General features: G+C 34.4%; 2 protein-coding genes across 2 annotated transcripts in view; both read right to left on the bottom strand.

The window, feature by feature from the left end:
* LOC114327867 (cuticle protein 64) overlaps window positions 1–17,869 on the bottom strand; it is a 159,826-nt gene that overhangs the window by 17,573 nt on the left and 124,384 nt on the right. The gene's annotated exons all lie outside the window — the stretch shown is intronic.
* On the bottom strand, window positions 5,901–11,108 carry LOC114327871 (larval/pupal cuticle protein H1C-like). Its single transcript, XM_028276584.2, has 2 exons — window positions 10,848–11,108; window positions 5,901–6,257 (listed from the first exon to the last, which is right to left on the bottom strand). The coding sequence occupies exons 1-2, from the start codon at window positions 10,857–10,859 to the stop codon at window positions 5,994–5,996; spliced, it is 276 nt and encodes a 91-aa protein (XP_028132385.1). The 5' UTR covers window positions 10,860–11,108; the 3' UTR covers window positions 5,901–5,993.

Below are 17,869 nucleotides of genomic sequence, written 5' to 3'. Positions count from 1 at the left end.
TCCATCCTTTTCATAGTCTTCCGACTGATCGTCTTTACTGCTCTGTTTGTTCATCATCTTCACTTTGAGAAATTAGTATTGCATCATCTGCATAACATATTATTTTAATTTGTTTTTCTCCCACTGATCCTTTTTTAGTTCTTACTTTTTTTATTATTTCATCCATGATCAGGTTGAACATTAGAGGACTCAGGTATTCCCCTGTTTTTCTCATTGCCAGCTTCAATTAGGTCAGTTATTTATTTTTCTAGTTTTACTTTTACTGTATTGTTCTGGTAGATATTTTAGATAGGGGTCGACAAGACAAGAATTCTTGTCTTGACAACAACTTCTTGTCTTGTCTTGAGAAAAAATCAAGAAATTTAAAAAAATCTTGTCTTGACGTTTTCTTGGCATCTTATATCTTGTCTTGGCTCAAGAAATTTCAAGATCTTGAAATTTCTTGATTACCCGGTCGGGTGATTCGACGACGACCTTTTTATTGCGTTGCGTGCTAACACGGTCTCCACTGCCACTGGGGGGAGTTCCTGATCTGCATTTGTTTCCTGACGAACCCAAAATTGATGTGTAGTTGCATGCTTACAATAAGCATTTTGTAGGTTTCGCACATATTCTAAGCTTAGCTGTCCAAGATTTCATAAAAACGGCTGAGCCAAATCGAAACAGTTTAGACATCGAAAAGGATTTTGATTATTTGGAGGATGAGATTGAAGTAGAAAATACTATAAATGCTACTACTTTAGATTTTAACACTCCTGTAAGTAAAATTAAATACCTTGTAAGAAAAATCAAAAACTCAGGGCAAATGCAACTTAAACTAACAGTGCTTGCGATGCCATAAATTGTAAGATGACTATGCCAGAACTAGATGTGCCTACAAGATGGCATTCAACTTTCGAGACTCTAACATGGGGCTTAAATGTAAAAAATGCTTAAAACTATATTTTGTCACGACAACCAAAATCTAAATAATTGGAAAATGTTAGATAAAGAATAGTTCTGATCAGTAAATTTTGTCAGTAGGTATCTGAGAAGGTTTAAAACACTTTCTTCGATTCTCGAAGCGGAAAAATATTGCACACTCCCATTGGTGGTAATTGGAGTAAATTTACTTTTGGACAAACTGGAAATATGGGCTCATGAACTTAATAATAAAATTGATAGAGACGCTACCGATGAGCAATTAATTTACTGCATTCAAGCTGCGAGAGATAAAATACTGAAACACTATAACAAAATTAATTGGATATACTGTATTGTTGTTATTTTGAATCCTCGCCATAAAGTAGAGGCATTTTCCTCTTCATCTTGGGAAAAGCTTCTATAATCAGAGGCAGTACAAAAATTTGAACAAATATTTAAAGCTAACTACTTTAATAAATCTCAGAATGATGTATATAGAATCCAATACCAGAGCCAGTACTTAGTCTGAAAAAACGAGATAACGAATTTGATTTAGATATTACTTACATGTTTAAGAAAGCTGATAATGATAACTTACAATCTTGGAAGTATGAAATTGAAAAATACTTAAATGAGCCTAGGTCAGAAGATTCTGAAAATATACATATACATACTTGATTGGTGGAGAAGACACGAAAATATCTACCGTCATTATCGAAAATGGCCAAGGATTTTCTCGGAACGCCAGTAACATCTGTACCTGCGGAAAGGCTATTTTCTAGAGAAAACAAAACAAATAGTTTCAAACAAATCCAAGAAATCAGCTAGGCGTTGACTTCATAAGAAGTGTTATCTGCCTTAATTCATGGCTTATCAATTCCGATTTAAAAATGGGCTAAATTTAATATTTAAAATAAAATCTAGTTTTTATTATTAGCTAGTCAAGATATTTCAAGATTTCTGGTTTTCTTGACAATATATCTTGGTATTGACATAAAATTTCTTGTCTTGTCTTGAAATCTAAAATTACTTCTTGTCTTGATCTTGTCTTGAAATCAAGACAAGATCAAGACAAGATCTTGAAGTTTTCAAGAAGTTGGCGACCCCTAATTTTAGATCGTTTTAATTATTCATAGAGGTCCTCTTTTGTATAATAAATGAATAACATCCTTTAATTTGTCCCTATCAAATGCGTTCTTAAGCTCCACGAAATATAAATATGCCGGTTTGTTGTATTCTAATGATTTCTCTTGAACTTGCATCATTATAAATATAACGACGCGACGCGACGGTGCATGATCTTCCCGACCTAAAACGTTGTTGTTCTTCTGCTAACGATATAATTTTATTCAGTGTGTTTGTTATCAATTTGGTTGTTAATTCTAATGTTGTATGTAATAGATCCCTTTGTAATTCTCCGGGTGTGATTTGTCTCACTTTTTGAGGAGAGGTGTTAGGATTCTTGATCTCCATTCTTGTGGTATTCTGTTTCGTTCTATTATTTTTTGGATTTGTTTTAATAGTTGCTTGGACAGATCTGGCTCTTAAACATTATTGGTATAACAATCGTTAAAATAAGGACTTTATGATATCAACTACTGTAATCACTAATTATTTCAGTTAATATATAATTTTTAAATAATTGCTATATATAAATCTGTTTATTGAAATATCTTTCATGCCAAGGAAGAACGTTGGTGACTAGTAGAAATAAGTGCACCATTAGACGAGCGGTTTACCCCCATCAGCAGATCACGACTAATTTTTTTGCATTACTACCGCACCAAACCTTTTTTATTCGATTCTATATTTTTTTATTTTTTATATTTTTTTCAAAGTTCTAATAGTAGGGGAGGAAAGCATGCTAAATTTGCAGTCACTCGAGCGTTATGGGAATCTATTGGGTTGTGATTATTAGGCCCTAAAACCAAAAAAAGTTAAGTAAAGTTTTCCATTTTAGTGGGGACTTTCCATTTTTTAACTTAATTTTCCATTTCCAACAATCCTTTTTTCCGATTAAAGCACCATCTATGCATATTTCGAAAAAATGTCTCGAATAAAAGAATGCTTTTGAAGAATGTTGCTTATTTTTACGTAAAGAATCCAAATCTGTAATAAAAACTTGGGGCTCCTATTTAAGATTTTAAATTAAACCCCCTCCCCCACCTCCGTGGGGGGGGGGGGTCGTGTTTAGTACCATTCGATAGATTTTTCAAAAATATTGAATAAATACATTTTGCAGTTCGATCTGATGTTCATTTCGCGAAATATCGCGGGGTTCGTGTTTAAAATTTTAATTTTACCCCTCCCCCCACCCTTTCCGTATGGGGTATCATTCGATAGATTTTTTAAAAATACTGAACACGTATTTTTTAGTTTTTCGATCTGACGTTCATTTCGCGAAATATCTGCTTTATTTTTGTGAAACTTTTTGACTCGCCCATTTCTTTAACTTACCTTATCTTAATCTGACAATTTCGAGTTTTTCTAAGGATATATATTTTTGTTCGGACCACCTTAACGAACTCCCCTGTGTTAAGAGTCAATATATGGTAGAGGCACATCTGCAGGGTACCAGGAATCTCCCCATATGATAATCTGACGCGCTCGAGTAACTGCAAAATCCTCGTTTGGATTCCCTTACCATGTATTTTTTTTATTTTCCAAGTAGGCCGGAAATTGTTATTATTAAATAACTTATATAATAAAACAATTTCCCGAATCGCTTATAATAAATTGTTTATCGGGACCGCGGCCGATCCGGGTTATCGAAAATCCGGGTTAGCCGGAGAGTATGGTAAAAATTAATAAAATACGGTATACTTATAGATAAAGTCCGTAATAATAATTGAAATAACATGAAATATATATTCATTCAAAATAACAACAAAAATAGCCAGATACATAAAAAAGAAAGGAATAACACCAGCTTTCAGAACTAACAACAACTTAAGCAAACATATTAAAAACAATAAAAGCCGAAAGAGAAAGCAACTACAGAGTGGTGTGTACAAACTAACTTGTGGTGACTGTCCGAAAACTTACATCGGTCAAACTGGCAGAACCTTTGACAAACGGATAGCAGAACACAAAAGGGCTTTCAACAATAGAAAAACAGACACTTCTACATACGCACTTCACCTTCTAGATCATAATCATTCTTTCAATGAAGAGTTTCAAATTCTACATATTCAAAATAAAGGCCTTAAGCTATCACTTTTAGAATCAATGGAAATTAATAAATTGAAAAATACAGATATAATTCTGAATGACCAACTCGAGACAAACAGCTCCCCACTCCTCAACCTCTTCAGTTAAAGACTTAAAAAGGCAAACACATTGTAAAATATATCACTTGAGAAAGGCACTTTGCCGAAACAGCTGTAGTAATAACATAGTCGTAATAAATTTTGTGGAAGTATAGAAAAACAAACGTTTTTCAGTGTTTTATTGTGAGATAATGCTAAGACAGTTGGAAATAAATAAAGGAATAACAGGTGCCTGTTGTTGTAGATAGCCCGAGATAATAAACGTCGCTCTGCCGCCGCCGCCGTGTGCCATGAGTCATTTTTACTATCATATAGTTCAAATTACACAAATACCCATTATCTCTCAAATATTATATTATGGTCGAAGCGAAGATCCTGGGCATTTTATCAATGAAATTCGATATTTTTAAGACATTCCAGAAGCGGCTACAGATAAAATTTTTTAACATAATTCATACATTTTTATTGTTGAAATGTTTGTCTGATGAAAATCGGTCCGGGTTAGCCAGACTTCCGGGTTATCGGGGGCCGACTTATCGGGGTTTCACTGTATCTAAAAATACAAATAAGAACACAATGGAGAACGTAAAGTACCAAGACAGAACCTATTATTCTATCTACTACTGGTGATATTCCGAAATACCTCCTAAAAAACAGCTGGGTCTATGTGAACAATTGTATATGACATAATATGACTATGCAGAAAGCGGTGCTACTTTCGACTTCCAGATGGGTAAGAAAATTTTGGGATGATACTCCGACGTATCAAGTCACCTAGGTCTCGACAACACGGATAACATGGACAAAACAGAAAGAGTCCCACCAGACCTTAATCTTTTTGATACCTTAGGTATCTGGGATGAGTGCCTAAATACGGATGTGTATAAATTCCACTACTTGTAACGCTTATATACTTGTACTTCATTTTAAAACCAACTTGTTTTCCTGACCCATCAAACTCCAAAGGATATAACTTTACGTGATTTCATGCTGTCTGGTGGATAATGTGCGGCCCTTAATAAAACAGAATTACAGAAATTTATTTTTTGTAATTATGTAATCAGATTGGATCACGAACGTATTGATAATAAGGGAGATGATCGGTTCGTAGAAGTGCATGGCAGCTTCCGGTAAAATCACGGATGGTGTCTTGTGCTTACACTTCGTTTTCCACTTGAGTGTCTTTGACAGTATATTTCAGGTATTGTTTAGTAGTAATAACTCCTTAAAGTCAAGTAGAAAACTCTGTGTCTCGGGAAACATCTTTCCTGATGTCAACCAATAGTTCTACGCTATATTATCGACATCTTGGCTAATTTCATTGAGATGTCTCCTATGCTGAGGTTTATTTATCAAGGTGCGCATTTTTTCTGGCTTAGAAAGGTGGTTTATGCGCATTTCTTATTCCCTTAGTTTAAACAACGCCGGTATTGTGTCATTTACTGCGCAAATTGCGCAATGTAAAGTATATGTCTCAGCCTGCGTCTAAAAAGAGGTTCTTAAATTAGCAACGATATAGTGCAACCCATTCAGTAGATGGTTGCTTTGAAGCTTTGATCTACGTGAATCAGCATCAATTTGAACTTTTAATGAACTTATTTATTTCATCTTAACTTAAAGAGTGAATACAACTCAGTCAATAACTTAGCATTAGCATAATATTATTATTTGTTAATTCAAAGAGGGTAAGAAGTTCACCGAGTAAGCATGAATAATAAAAATATTGGATTTCATATTTTAAATTCTATATTACATAATATACATAAATAAATAAAATCGTTGCTCATCTCTTTGCATGCTTCGATGCTTCAAGTGTAGACCCTAATGATGAAGCACAGCATGATGTAGGACAGGAGCATGTGCAACGGCTACGGGTGCGTGAGCAACAGCAATTGGAGCATGTGCGATTACTGGAGCATGAGCAACATGAGCAACGGCCACTTTATGAGCAACAACAGGAACAGGGTGGACTGAAAGCGAGTTGCTGTTTTGATGAGATGTAGCTCCATGGTGTACAATGACGGCAGGTTTGTGGTCTAGAATGACACCAGCGCTGACGGTGTAGAGGACCATAGCGAGAACGATCTGAGAAAAAAATATAATCAATATATAACTATAACAGATATTTCGTGGCATTTTTTTGCAAATATGTTTATTGTGGTATAATGCTGTTTCTATAAGCTGTATGGTTTTAAAGTCTATTAGTAGGGAGTTAGCCTGGCTGTAAACCCCCTCTTTATCTGGGTTTGGGAGCGGCAATACTTCTGTCGAGCTAATTGATCCACCCAACAAAACTGCAGGCAAAGAAGAAGTATCAGCCTAACGCGTAAAAGATAAAGTGACAATATTCCATAGAGGTATCAATCCGCCAATGAACAAGCAGAATTGCTTATGAAGAGGAAGAGAAAGAATAAGATGTTTATTATCGCAATAAAAAAATTAATAAGAAAACTAAAAATTAGAAAATCACCAGGAAAGGATAGAATATTGAATGACCTCTTAAAGTACGGAGCAGAATATCTGACCAAACAACTATTAAAACTAATCCAAAAAATATTAGAACCAAACAGAATATCACAAGAATGAAGATCAAGCATCGTAATACGTCACTTCAAAAAGCTTCTCCAGAAAGGGAGACAAATCGGACCCAGAGAATTACAGAGGAATTAATTTATTTAACACAACATTAAAATTAACAACCAAAGTGACAAAAAACAAAGTGAATAAAATTATAACATTAGCAGAAGAACAACAAGATTTTAGGTCGGGAAGATCATGAAATAACGTTATATGAGGCAGGTTCAAGAGAAATGATTAGAATACAACAAACCGGCGTATCTGTGTTTCGTGGACCTTAAAGAGGCATTTGACATGGTAAAAATAAAAGACGTTATCCTTTTATTGTACGCAAGAGAGGTACCTCTTCTTCTTCTTCATGTACCATCTCCTCTAAGAAGGTTGGCAACCATCACGGCAATTCGCACTTTCGATACCGCTGCTCTAAAGAGATCAGCAGAAGTGCAATTAAACCAAGCTCTCAAATTGTTTAACCAGGAGATGCGTCTTCTTCCGCGACTCCTTCTACCCTCTAGGAATAATTAAAGTACCTCTAGGACTAATTAAAACAATCGAAAATATCTACCAGAACAACACAATCAAAGTAAAAGTAGAAGAAGAACTAACTGTCTTAATTGAAGCTGGCATGAGATAAGACAGGGGGATTCCCTAAATCCTCTATTGTTCAACCTGATCGTAGATGAAATAATAAAAAAAGTAAGAACTAAAAATTGTAGAAAAACTACTTAAAATAATCTGCTATACAGACGATGCAATACTAATCTGTCAAAGTGAAGATGATTTACATCGTATGCTGCACTAATTTAATATAACCGCTAGAAAATTTTAGCATGTTAATTTTACCAAAAAAGATAAAATGCATGGTTATAATAGCAAATCTATTAAGATGTAAATTAGAGCTGTAGTGTCAAATAATTGAATATGTAATGCAATTTAAATACCTAGGCATCATACTATCTAGCTACAATTTGTGGAAACATCCACAAATTTTCTGTGACATTTTCCTGTAAAAATTAGATTTTCCCAAAAAATAAAAATAGGGTTTTGCGATGAATTCCTGCCATATCCGTAGAATGACAGGATACTATGGATTTTATGAAGAAAATTGTTTGGGCAGGAGGGTTGCAAACGGACTAACGGAGTATATATGTATACAAACATGCAAGGAAAATAATGAAATTTTCATGATTTTCTGGGTCCTGCCAACTAAATAAATTAAACATATTGATTTCAAAATGATCAAAAAAATGTTGGCATGACGTCTCCTACTGTTTAAGTATACTTGTCCCTTGGAAAATTCTGCGGAAAATTTTCACCCTGATTCCGTGATTTTCTGAGTCCTGCCTTTAAAAAGTTATAATACTCAAATGCAATTAATACTTTTTCGGTACTCTGCAGGAAGGTTAAACGGTTCTTGTAAGACGGCAGGAGTCCTAGATTTGTAAGAAAATTCGTGAAAAATACCACGATTTTCTAAGTCATGCCCTTTTGCATATGTTTCAAGAATCTTAATATAAGTCTACTAACACTAACAAAGAGGCAGGATGGTTTTATAGTTATTTCGTATAGAGGGTGGGGCATTAGTGTGACAAGGTCCAATTACTCGTTTGTCGTAAGAGATACGAAAAAAAGTTATTTAGGTAAAACGTAAGGCAAATATAGGACCATGATTTAAAAATATTTTCTAATATACAGGGCTATAAGTATTGACAGGGTGACACAAACTTATGTTTTCTTAAATGAAACACCCTGTATATAATTTTAAGATTGCTAAGATAAATTTAAGACCATTTAACACAATTCACCTAATCCAAAAATGTCCTAAGGGAGCTAGAGCTCTTTGAAGATGGCGCCTTGTAATTAGTTTTTTATATCTCCAGAACGCTTCCATTTCGATAGACAAAAACTGGTCCGCCTTTTTATCTTCCAGAAATGAATCGATTTCATCAATTGCGAATCTCTAGTATCGGTCATAGGAGTCCATTTTGGGTAGGGCAACGGTTATTTTATCGCGTAACTTTTTTGTCTTTAACTTTTAAGCATTTTTGACACTAGATTATTAAATTGTGATGTATTCTAGTACTAAAAGGTACTCTTGCTTTGAGTCAATAGGATGCACCGTTTTCCAGAAAAATCAATTTTAAATTTTTCGTATTTTAAATATAAAAAATTTTGAAAAAAAACTTAAAAAAACGGAGTATTTACCGACTTAAAGCAAGAGTAACTTTTAGTACTAGAATACTTCATAATTTAATACTCTACTGTCAAAACTACTTAAAAATTAAATACCAATAAGTTATGAGATAAAATATATCCGTTGATCTATCCAAGACGGACGCCTATGACCGGTACTAGAAATTTACAATTATTAATAAAATCGATTCATCTCTGGAAGAGAAATAAACGTACCAGTTTTCGTTTTTCTAAATAGATTTTTTAATTTTTTTTTTTTTTTTATTCAAAAAACGAAAAATTTTTCAATGGAATTTTCTAGAACACGGCGTATCCTACCGACCTAAAGCAAGAGTAACTTTTAGTACAAGAATACCCCAGAATTTAATAATCCAGTGTCAAAAATGCTTAAAATTAAACACAGAAAAGTTATGCGATAAAATATCCGTTTCCCTACCCAAAACGGACGCCTATGACCGGTACTAAAAATTGACAATTAATGGAATCGATTTATCTCTGGAAGATAAATAGGTGTAGAAGTTTTCGTTTTTCTAAATAGAAGCGTTCTGGAGCTATTTAAAAAAAAACTAATTACAATACGCCATCTTTAAACAGTTCTTAGTTAAATTTTCTTAAAATTATCTGAGGAATCTCCGGTCTTCGTTTGTTAGGAGAGTTTCTGGACACCCGGTATAATTACATTTCCTACTATAACCAATAAATTGTAAAAATTATTGATTTTCTTTACTTTTACATTACCTATTACTTTTATTGCGTTTATTTAGATAAAAATATAATTTAATTGCTTAAAACAAAAATGTTACAGTTTGGTATTAGATTTGAAAGGTGTGTAAAAAATCCGAGACGTTACTCAGGAAAATAATATTTAATACCGTAGGATTGTTTTAACGATATAAAAAATAATTTTTATGTATTAAATATCTCTGCGGTTATCCTGTGTTTTTAAGCATACTCGACATGGCATGACTCAGAAAATTGTGGTGATATGAATATGTTTGTATAACAACCTGCAATAATTTTACACATTTAAAATTTTATTTTTATATACGAAATAACTATACAACCATCCTGCCTCTTTGTAAAGAGATTTATACTAACAATCTTTAGATATGTGCAAAATGGCATAACTCAGAAAATCGTGTAACTTACCACGAATTTTCTTACATATTTTTTAACTATGTATAGTAAAAAAGGTGTAACTAAACACCCTGCCATTTTGAATAATGTCTACTTAAATTATTTATTTTATAATAAAATTTATTTTATGACTCAGAAAATCACGGAACCAGGGTGAAAATTTTCCAAAGAATTTTCCAAGGGATAAGTGCAGTTAAACATTCAGAAAATCGTGGTTGAAGTTCTGTTTCTGTTAATATCTCCCGGTTTAAATATGGAGAAATGAAAATATCGCAACAGAAATGAAAGGCAGAATTTACAAAATAGTCATCAGACCGATAATTACATACGCGGCAGAAACGCGACCTGATACACAGAAGATAAAAAGAATGCTAGAGACAGCAGAGATGAAAACCCTTCAAAAAATCGATGGTAAGACACTATGGGACAGAGCTAGAAGTATAGATATACGACGGAGATGCAAGATGGAGAACATTAATAACTGGGTAAGAAACGGAAGAGTAGAATGGAATGAACCACATAGAGACGGCGAGAGACGGTTCTCCAATAGGAAGACGTTCCCACAATCAGTGGGAAGACCACGAAAACGAGAGAACTACAACTTCCTGAAGACACATTGAAAAAACAGACATGTCTACACAAAAAAAATGAGTCATGTCTACAAAAAAAGCAGAAGGAAAATTTACAATATGATATTATTATTATTATACTTTTAACAACAATTATCGAAAATTAAACCAACTAATATTAAAACAAAATAATACTTACAAGTTTATACATTTTAAAAAAAAATTAGGTTGTGTACCAAGTATAAAATAAAGAAAATGTTGCTTAAACTGTTTAATTGTCAAGTTGCAATAATTGGTCTTGTTTTATATATTTTCCCCACCGGTACAATATTAGTTGCCCTCTATGTAACGAGGGCACATTCTTTTTTTTCTTCTTTTATTTCCTTACTTTACCTTAACCAGACAACTCATGAGATATGGCTAAGGTGTTAAAATCATTTTTCATTGCAACCAAAGGCGTCCATAGAAAACTAAAAAAGGGGCAAATAAACTTTATTGCATATAGGCAAAGAAGATAATAATAACGTATAATTACGAATATAACATAATTTAAATTTTATATGAAGTGATCAGAGAAAATACAGCCTTTGTTATATAATGAACAACCTGAAATATTGCTAACTAAAGCTAAATTCGTTAGAAAATAATATAAATTAAAGTCAAAAAATTAATAAAACATTTTTTCTATGGATGCTATACAACAGGGGTGGCCAAACTGCGGCTCGCGAGCCACATGCGGCTCTTTGAAGGATTACTTGTGGCTCTCGATTGTACCCGAGTTATTTTTCAATTTTGTAGATATTAGATATGATTTAAAAAAATTATTATCGTTCCATAATATGTGTTTCAAAATGTCTTTTAATTTACTGATAACAAACATGAAAGACTTTGTAATAAATTCCATTTCCATCCAAGATAAGAATGATTTGACACATCGAAAACTGCGCTAACGAACATTACATAAGAGTGGCGCAATGTAAAAGTCAGTAATCAACCGAATCCAGACCGATTTTTGTATAACTCTTGCTACAGATGTAATTTGTAATTTGTATTAGGTACACATTTTGCATTTAAGTCATTTTACTCGACTTAGAAAAAAATTTTTACCATATTATACTAGAAAAACTTAACGAGTAGGTATATAAAAAAGCCGGAAGGGATATTGACCGAACTCCAAAATAGATTTGAAGACTTAAAATATGTTAAATCGTCTCTTCATTTTTTTCCGAATTCATTTGAAATGAACATAGTTCATAAGGTGAATTTTTTATTATTACCAATAATATGACCCAAACAACATCGGGAGAATTAAAATTAATAGAGACGCAAGAAGATCAAGCTCGAAAATAAAACTATAAGTCAACGCCGAATACCGAATTTTGGAAATTTGTACCAGAATCCAAGAAGGTACCCTAAAAAAGAATGCTTGTCGAATTATTTCCATATTAGGAACAACGTACTTGTGTGGACCATTTTATTCCATTTTATAATTCGTGAAATCCTAACACCGATCAATATTACCTAACCAGCATCTAAAAGAATTACTGAGAAGTCACATATTAATCACCAAATTCTAAAGAATTATCAAAAGAAGGAAAACAAAAATGTAATTAAGTTTAAATATTTCGTAATTGTATTTCGGTTTTCAGCAAGAAAGTTTAAAAATGAACATGGACATTCTAGTGTTAACTGAGACCAAGAAGAAAGGACAAGGAGTAGACGACGTAGGAGAATATGTACACATATATAGTGGAGTCAGAAAGGATGAACGTGCCAAAAGAGGAGTATCCATACTCATTCATAAGAAGTATAAAAATCATATAACAAGTTGGCAAGCAATTAACGATAGAATAATAACAGCGAATTTGACCGTAAAGGGGCGTCGTTTATCAATTGTAGGGGTATACGGACCGACTGATGATGCTAAAGTGGAAGAGAAAGAACAATATATCGCAACCTTAGAAGACACCATAATACAAATCGGTAAAAGTCGGGAGCTCTTAGTTTTAGGAGATATGAATGCACGAGTGGGCAAAAAAATAGGAAATAATGTCATTGGAAGGTATGGAGAAGAAATCCTAAATAATAATGGCGAGCGGTTAATAGAACTTTGTATGCGAAATGAACTAAAAGTCATGAACGGATTCTTCAAACACAAAGATATACATACTTACACGTGGATTCAAACAACACGCAATTTAAAATCGATTCTTGATTGTGGCCCAAAAAACTAAACTGAGAATCTTTGATGTTAGAGCATACAGAGGAGCAGAAACTGGAAGTGACCATTACTTGATAAAATCCATATTAATACTGCCTTCATGGGCCCAACAGAAACAGGGTGTCTCAGACTCAGGGAATGGAGAGAAAATTGAAGCGGTTCGATATAATCTAGAAAGTTTAGAGCACCACAGTACAAAAATGCTATACAGAAGCCGACTAGATAATATATTTGATGAAGGAACACTGACGCAAAACATAGAAAACGTACACCAACACATTATTTCAAGTATACACCAAGCCGTCAAAGAGGCGCTAGGTATAAAAGAAAATAGAATACATAAAGGTAATAGCTGGTGAAACGAACATCTACAAACACAAAAAGAAAATAAACAACAACTATACCAAAAATGGTTAAACACTGGCCGGATAGAAGACAAGGAAAAATACAGAAACGCCCTCAAAAAATTTAAACAAGACGTATGGCAGATAAAAAATGATTCATGGGAAAAGAAATGTAATGAGTTGGAAACATATATAGGTGGTAGGAGAAGTAGAGAATCGTGGAGGTTTATCAAAACACTGAGATCAGATACAACAGAAAATGTAAGGCTTGACAACATAACAACAAATACATGGGAACAGCATTATAAATCTTTGCTGACTGAAGACCGCCCACAATACATACAAGAAGAATCAAACCCAGTAATAGTAGAAGGTGAAGAAATAACAATAACAACAGAAATGGTACAGAAAGCTATCTCACAATTAAAAAATGGTCGGGCACCTGGCCCTGACAATGTTCCCGCAGAACTAATAAAATCAGGTTCAAAGAAATTAATCCGAATGATCACAGAATTCCTTCACAGAATTATTAACGGAGAACAAGTTCCGAAAAGCTGGAAAGAGGGCTGGATCTCTTCAATACACAAAAAGGGAAGTAAAAGTGATGTCAACAATTATAGGGGAATAACTGTAACAAGCACAATGAGCCGTTTATATGGCAGAATACTGAAAACCATTATTTGCGAAGAATATCAACCCTATGAATCCGAAGAACAGTGTGGTTTCAGGGCCGGACGATCTACGATCGATAATATATTATGTCTTAACACAGGTTATGGAAAAAAGACTAGAACGTGGACAAGACACACATATACTTTTTGTCGACCTAACGAAAGCATATGACACAGTGCCCGTGAAAAAACTGTGGGAGGTTTTGGACAATACACACATATCTGCAACTGTCATCAAAGCCATACAATGCCTCTATAAAGATTCTATGTCAAGAGTAAAAAGAGGTAACCATCTGTCATCTAGCTTCCAAGTAACAAAAGGCCTTAAACAAGGGTGCTGCTTATCTCCCATTCTTTTCAATATATATACCAACGGTGCTCTTAGACTTTGAAAAACAGAAATGCAGTGGTATGGGTATACCAATCGGAGACATAACATTATACACTTTGAACTACGCAGACGACCAGGTGGTAGTTGCCCAACATAAGGAAGACTTAGAATATATGACCAGAAAATTGATGGAAGAATACAGGAAATGGGGTTTAGAGGTAAACATAAGGAAAACACAATATCTACACATCGGTAACCAAATACAACACGAGGACCTAGATCTTGACGGAAGTGACTACATCAGGGGTTGTACAGAGTATATATATCTAGGAATTAAATTAACAAATAGTGGAAGAACGGAACCCAGTATAGATGATAGAGTGACGAAGGCTAGGAAGGTTACTAGAGCCCTAAACCCTGTCTTATGGCAACATAACATAAATTTAAATACAAAAATGAGGATGTACGACGCTATTCTGAAACCAATTTTAACGTATGGCTCCGAAGTGTGGCAAATGACAAAAAAATCCGAAAATAAGCTGCTTACCACTGAAATGGATTTTTTTAGAAGATCTGCCAGAATATCGAGATGGGACCATGTTCGAAATGAACAGATCAGAGAAAAAGGATATTGTTGTATTGAAAATTTGTAAAAAAGTATTGAAAAAGGAGATAGGATATTGTTTGAGCAATATCTCAAACAATATCCTATCTCACCCTCAGACATTCTAGTAAGTTTCGACATCGTTTCACTTTTTACTAACATTCCTATAGATGACACCCTAAATATTCTGGAAACGAAACACAGTATCCAGCAAGACCACTTATCTCTCATTAAACATTGCATGTCCAACACTTATTTCATCTTCCAAAATCAATTCTACAGACAAATAAATGGTGCCCCAATGGGCTCACCACTCTCTCCAGTAATTGCTAATATCTTTATGGAAGATTTTGAGACCCGAGCACTATCCACATCTACGCTCAAACCCACATGTTGGCTACGATATGTTGACGATACATTCGTCATTTGGCCCCACGGCAGGGATGCTTTAGCGTCTTTTCAGACCCATCTGAATGGTATACATCCCAGTATCCAGTTCACGATGGAGATGGAGACTAACTCATCCTTACCGTTTCTCGACGTTCTTATTAAGAAGAACCAATCACAAGGTTTTCATCACTCTGTTTATCGAAAACCCACCCATACCAACCGCTACTTGCATGGCAACTCTCATCACCCACCTTCTCAAATTAATTCAGTCATTAATACTCTTGTCTCCAGATCAATCCGTCTTTCCGATGATGCAAGTAGATCTACTGAACTCTCTTCTTTAAAACAAGCCCTCATCCAAAACGGTTACCGCGAAAATCACATCGATAGGAGCATCCATAAACTTCAATCTCCCGCTCAATCACAACCCAAAGAGTTAGATCCTGATCATACGAAAGCTTTTCTTCCCTATATCAAAGGTGTTACTGACAAAATCGACAGAATTCTTAAACCACGAGGAATAAAAACAGTATTTACCCCCCAACAAAAACTTTCATCTCTTGTCCGATCCGTCAAAGACAACATTCCAAATGAACAACACGGAGTTTATGAAATTCCTTGTGCAGACTGCCCCCGATCTTACATAGGACAAACCAATCGTAGAATCCAAAATAGGATTTATGAACATTCCATATCTGTTCGCAATTCCGATTCAGTTTCAGCCCTAGGCCAACACCATCTTCATACAGGTCACAAAATTGACTTTGAAAACTCCAGAACCATAGCCCCCATCCGCTTCTATAAACAAAGGATTATCCGAGAAGCCATAGAAATCGAAAAACGGCCAAGTTGTCTCAATAAAAGAGATGACGGCATCCGTTTACCTTCGACTTGGAAACCCCTCCTAAAGAAAACATCGTCCGCTCCATCTACAAATGCAATTCCAGCCGTCAAAAATCTTCGCGCCACTCCAAATAGTCTTCGCGCTAATTCCCACTCCGCCACGTCATCGACAGCCACGTCAGTCACATCAGTCCACGGTATAAATGACCGCCCCAGCGTCAGCAACAACAGTATTGCAGTGAGTAGTGAAGTAGTGAGTAGTGAGTGTAGTGTCTGGAGCCTCAGGAGACTGAGACCCCGGAAGCCCTGAAGATGACGTCAGAGAGGACGTCGAAAGCTCGGCCTAGAAACCAACGACGCGGTTCAACCCGGAAGCCTGGTGAGTTTAATTTTAATATTAATTCTTTTGTTGATATTGATTTTAGCTTTAAGTTTCATATATATATATATATATATATATATATATATATTGATGTGATCTTGATTATTGATATGAGATAATATTCTTATATGTTACTTAATTTAATCAATGTATTAATACTAATCCAATTAATTAACCAGATCACATATCAATATGTTTTCAATCTCAGGGCGAATTATAAATTAATTACTTACTTCCGTGGCTTCTAAATATTTCTTAATGGTTCCTAATCGGGATAGAAAAGAAAAGAGTAAAAAAAATACACATATGGGTTACAATTATAATCAAAATATTTTTTATTTTATTTAAAAGGCAACCAATGCTTAATATTTGCTATTTCTTATTATTCTTAAACATAACATTTACAAATGGGAATCTTATTTCCTTTTGGTTTTCAATTGAAAGTTTTTATTAACATTTAACTATTAGGAGTTATTAGGAACAACTCTATTTAAGTTTGATGAAGCTTTTCTGATATTATTGATTGTTATTCAATTTTTTATGTGGAATTTAATACGAAAAACCCATACATTCATGTCCAAACAAATGAGACTGACCTTTTCCTGGTGAACTGAAAATGTCCTCACACAAAACCCTTTCCTGCTATCCTTGGCTGCGATCAAACCTCGTCCTGGCTTCCAGTGATGTTCTCCTTTGAAAAACTAGCTCGAATAGCTCTCGTTCCTGCTTTTGTCGTGATGCTGTGTTCTACCTTTTTCGAAACTGCTATCAGCTACCGGGACACTCTGGGCTCAAGGAGGTTCTTTTACTCTCGACCTGGCCTACTTCTCGTTCCACGATAGATACTCCACACTCACGGAACTACACCGGCTTTCTCACTCCTCGAACACTACCGTCTACTACTCGACTTCACTTCTCGACAGCTCAAAACATTCTGATCTCTATTTGTCATTCATTCCCCTACTTTCTAAATATCCCTTCCAGATTCACAAATCAAAATTCCACCACCAACTCTCATTCGCAGTATTCCTCAAAACCAATTTTTAAACTTTCTAAATATGCTTAATGGATTTCAAAGAAAATAGTTAATTCCCATTCTAAAATTACTTTCTACTATATACAAATTTTAATGACCTATTCTCTATTTCCACTTAGTCTTATTTAGCATCGGCTAATGATCGATCCTTCCGCGAACAACGATAATGACCTATTAACGATTTCACTTGAGTCTTATTTAATCACTTCTTAAAATTAAATATAACAATTTGTTGTATACAGGTTGTTCTAAATTTATATGCCCGTGGTTGAGAAAATTGAAAATATTTTATATTAAATTGAATTCTGTTTATAATTATCAAATTTTAATTTTCATATCACATAGAAATATAACAAATCCCCGCCTTGTATTCGATAAAATTTATCTGCATTTTTAAAT

This window comes from Diabrotica virgifera, chromosome 3 (assembly GCF_917563875.1).
Source record: "Diabrotica virgifera virgifera chromosome 3, PGI_DIABVI_V3a".
NCBI classification, from domain to species: Eukaryota; Metazoa; Arthropoda; class Insecta; order Coleoptera; family Chrysomelidae; genus Diabrotica; species Diabrotica virgifera.
This window is presented reverse-complemented; position numbering and strand designations above follow the sequence as displayed.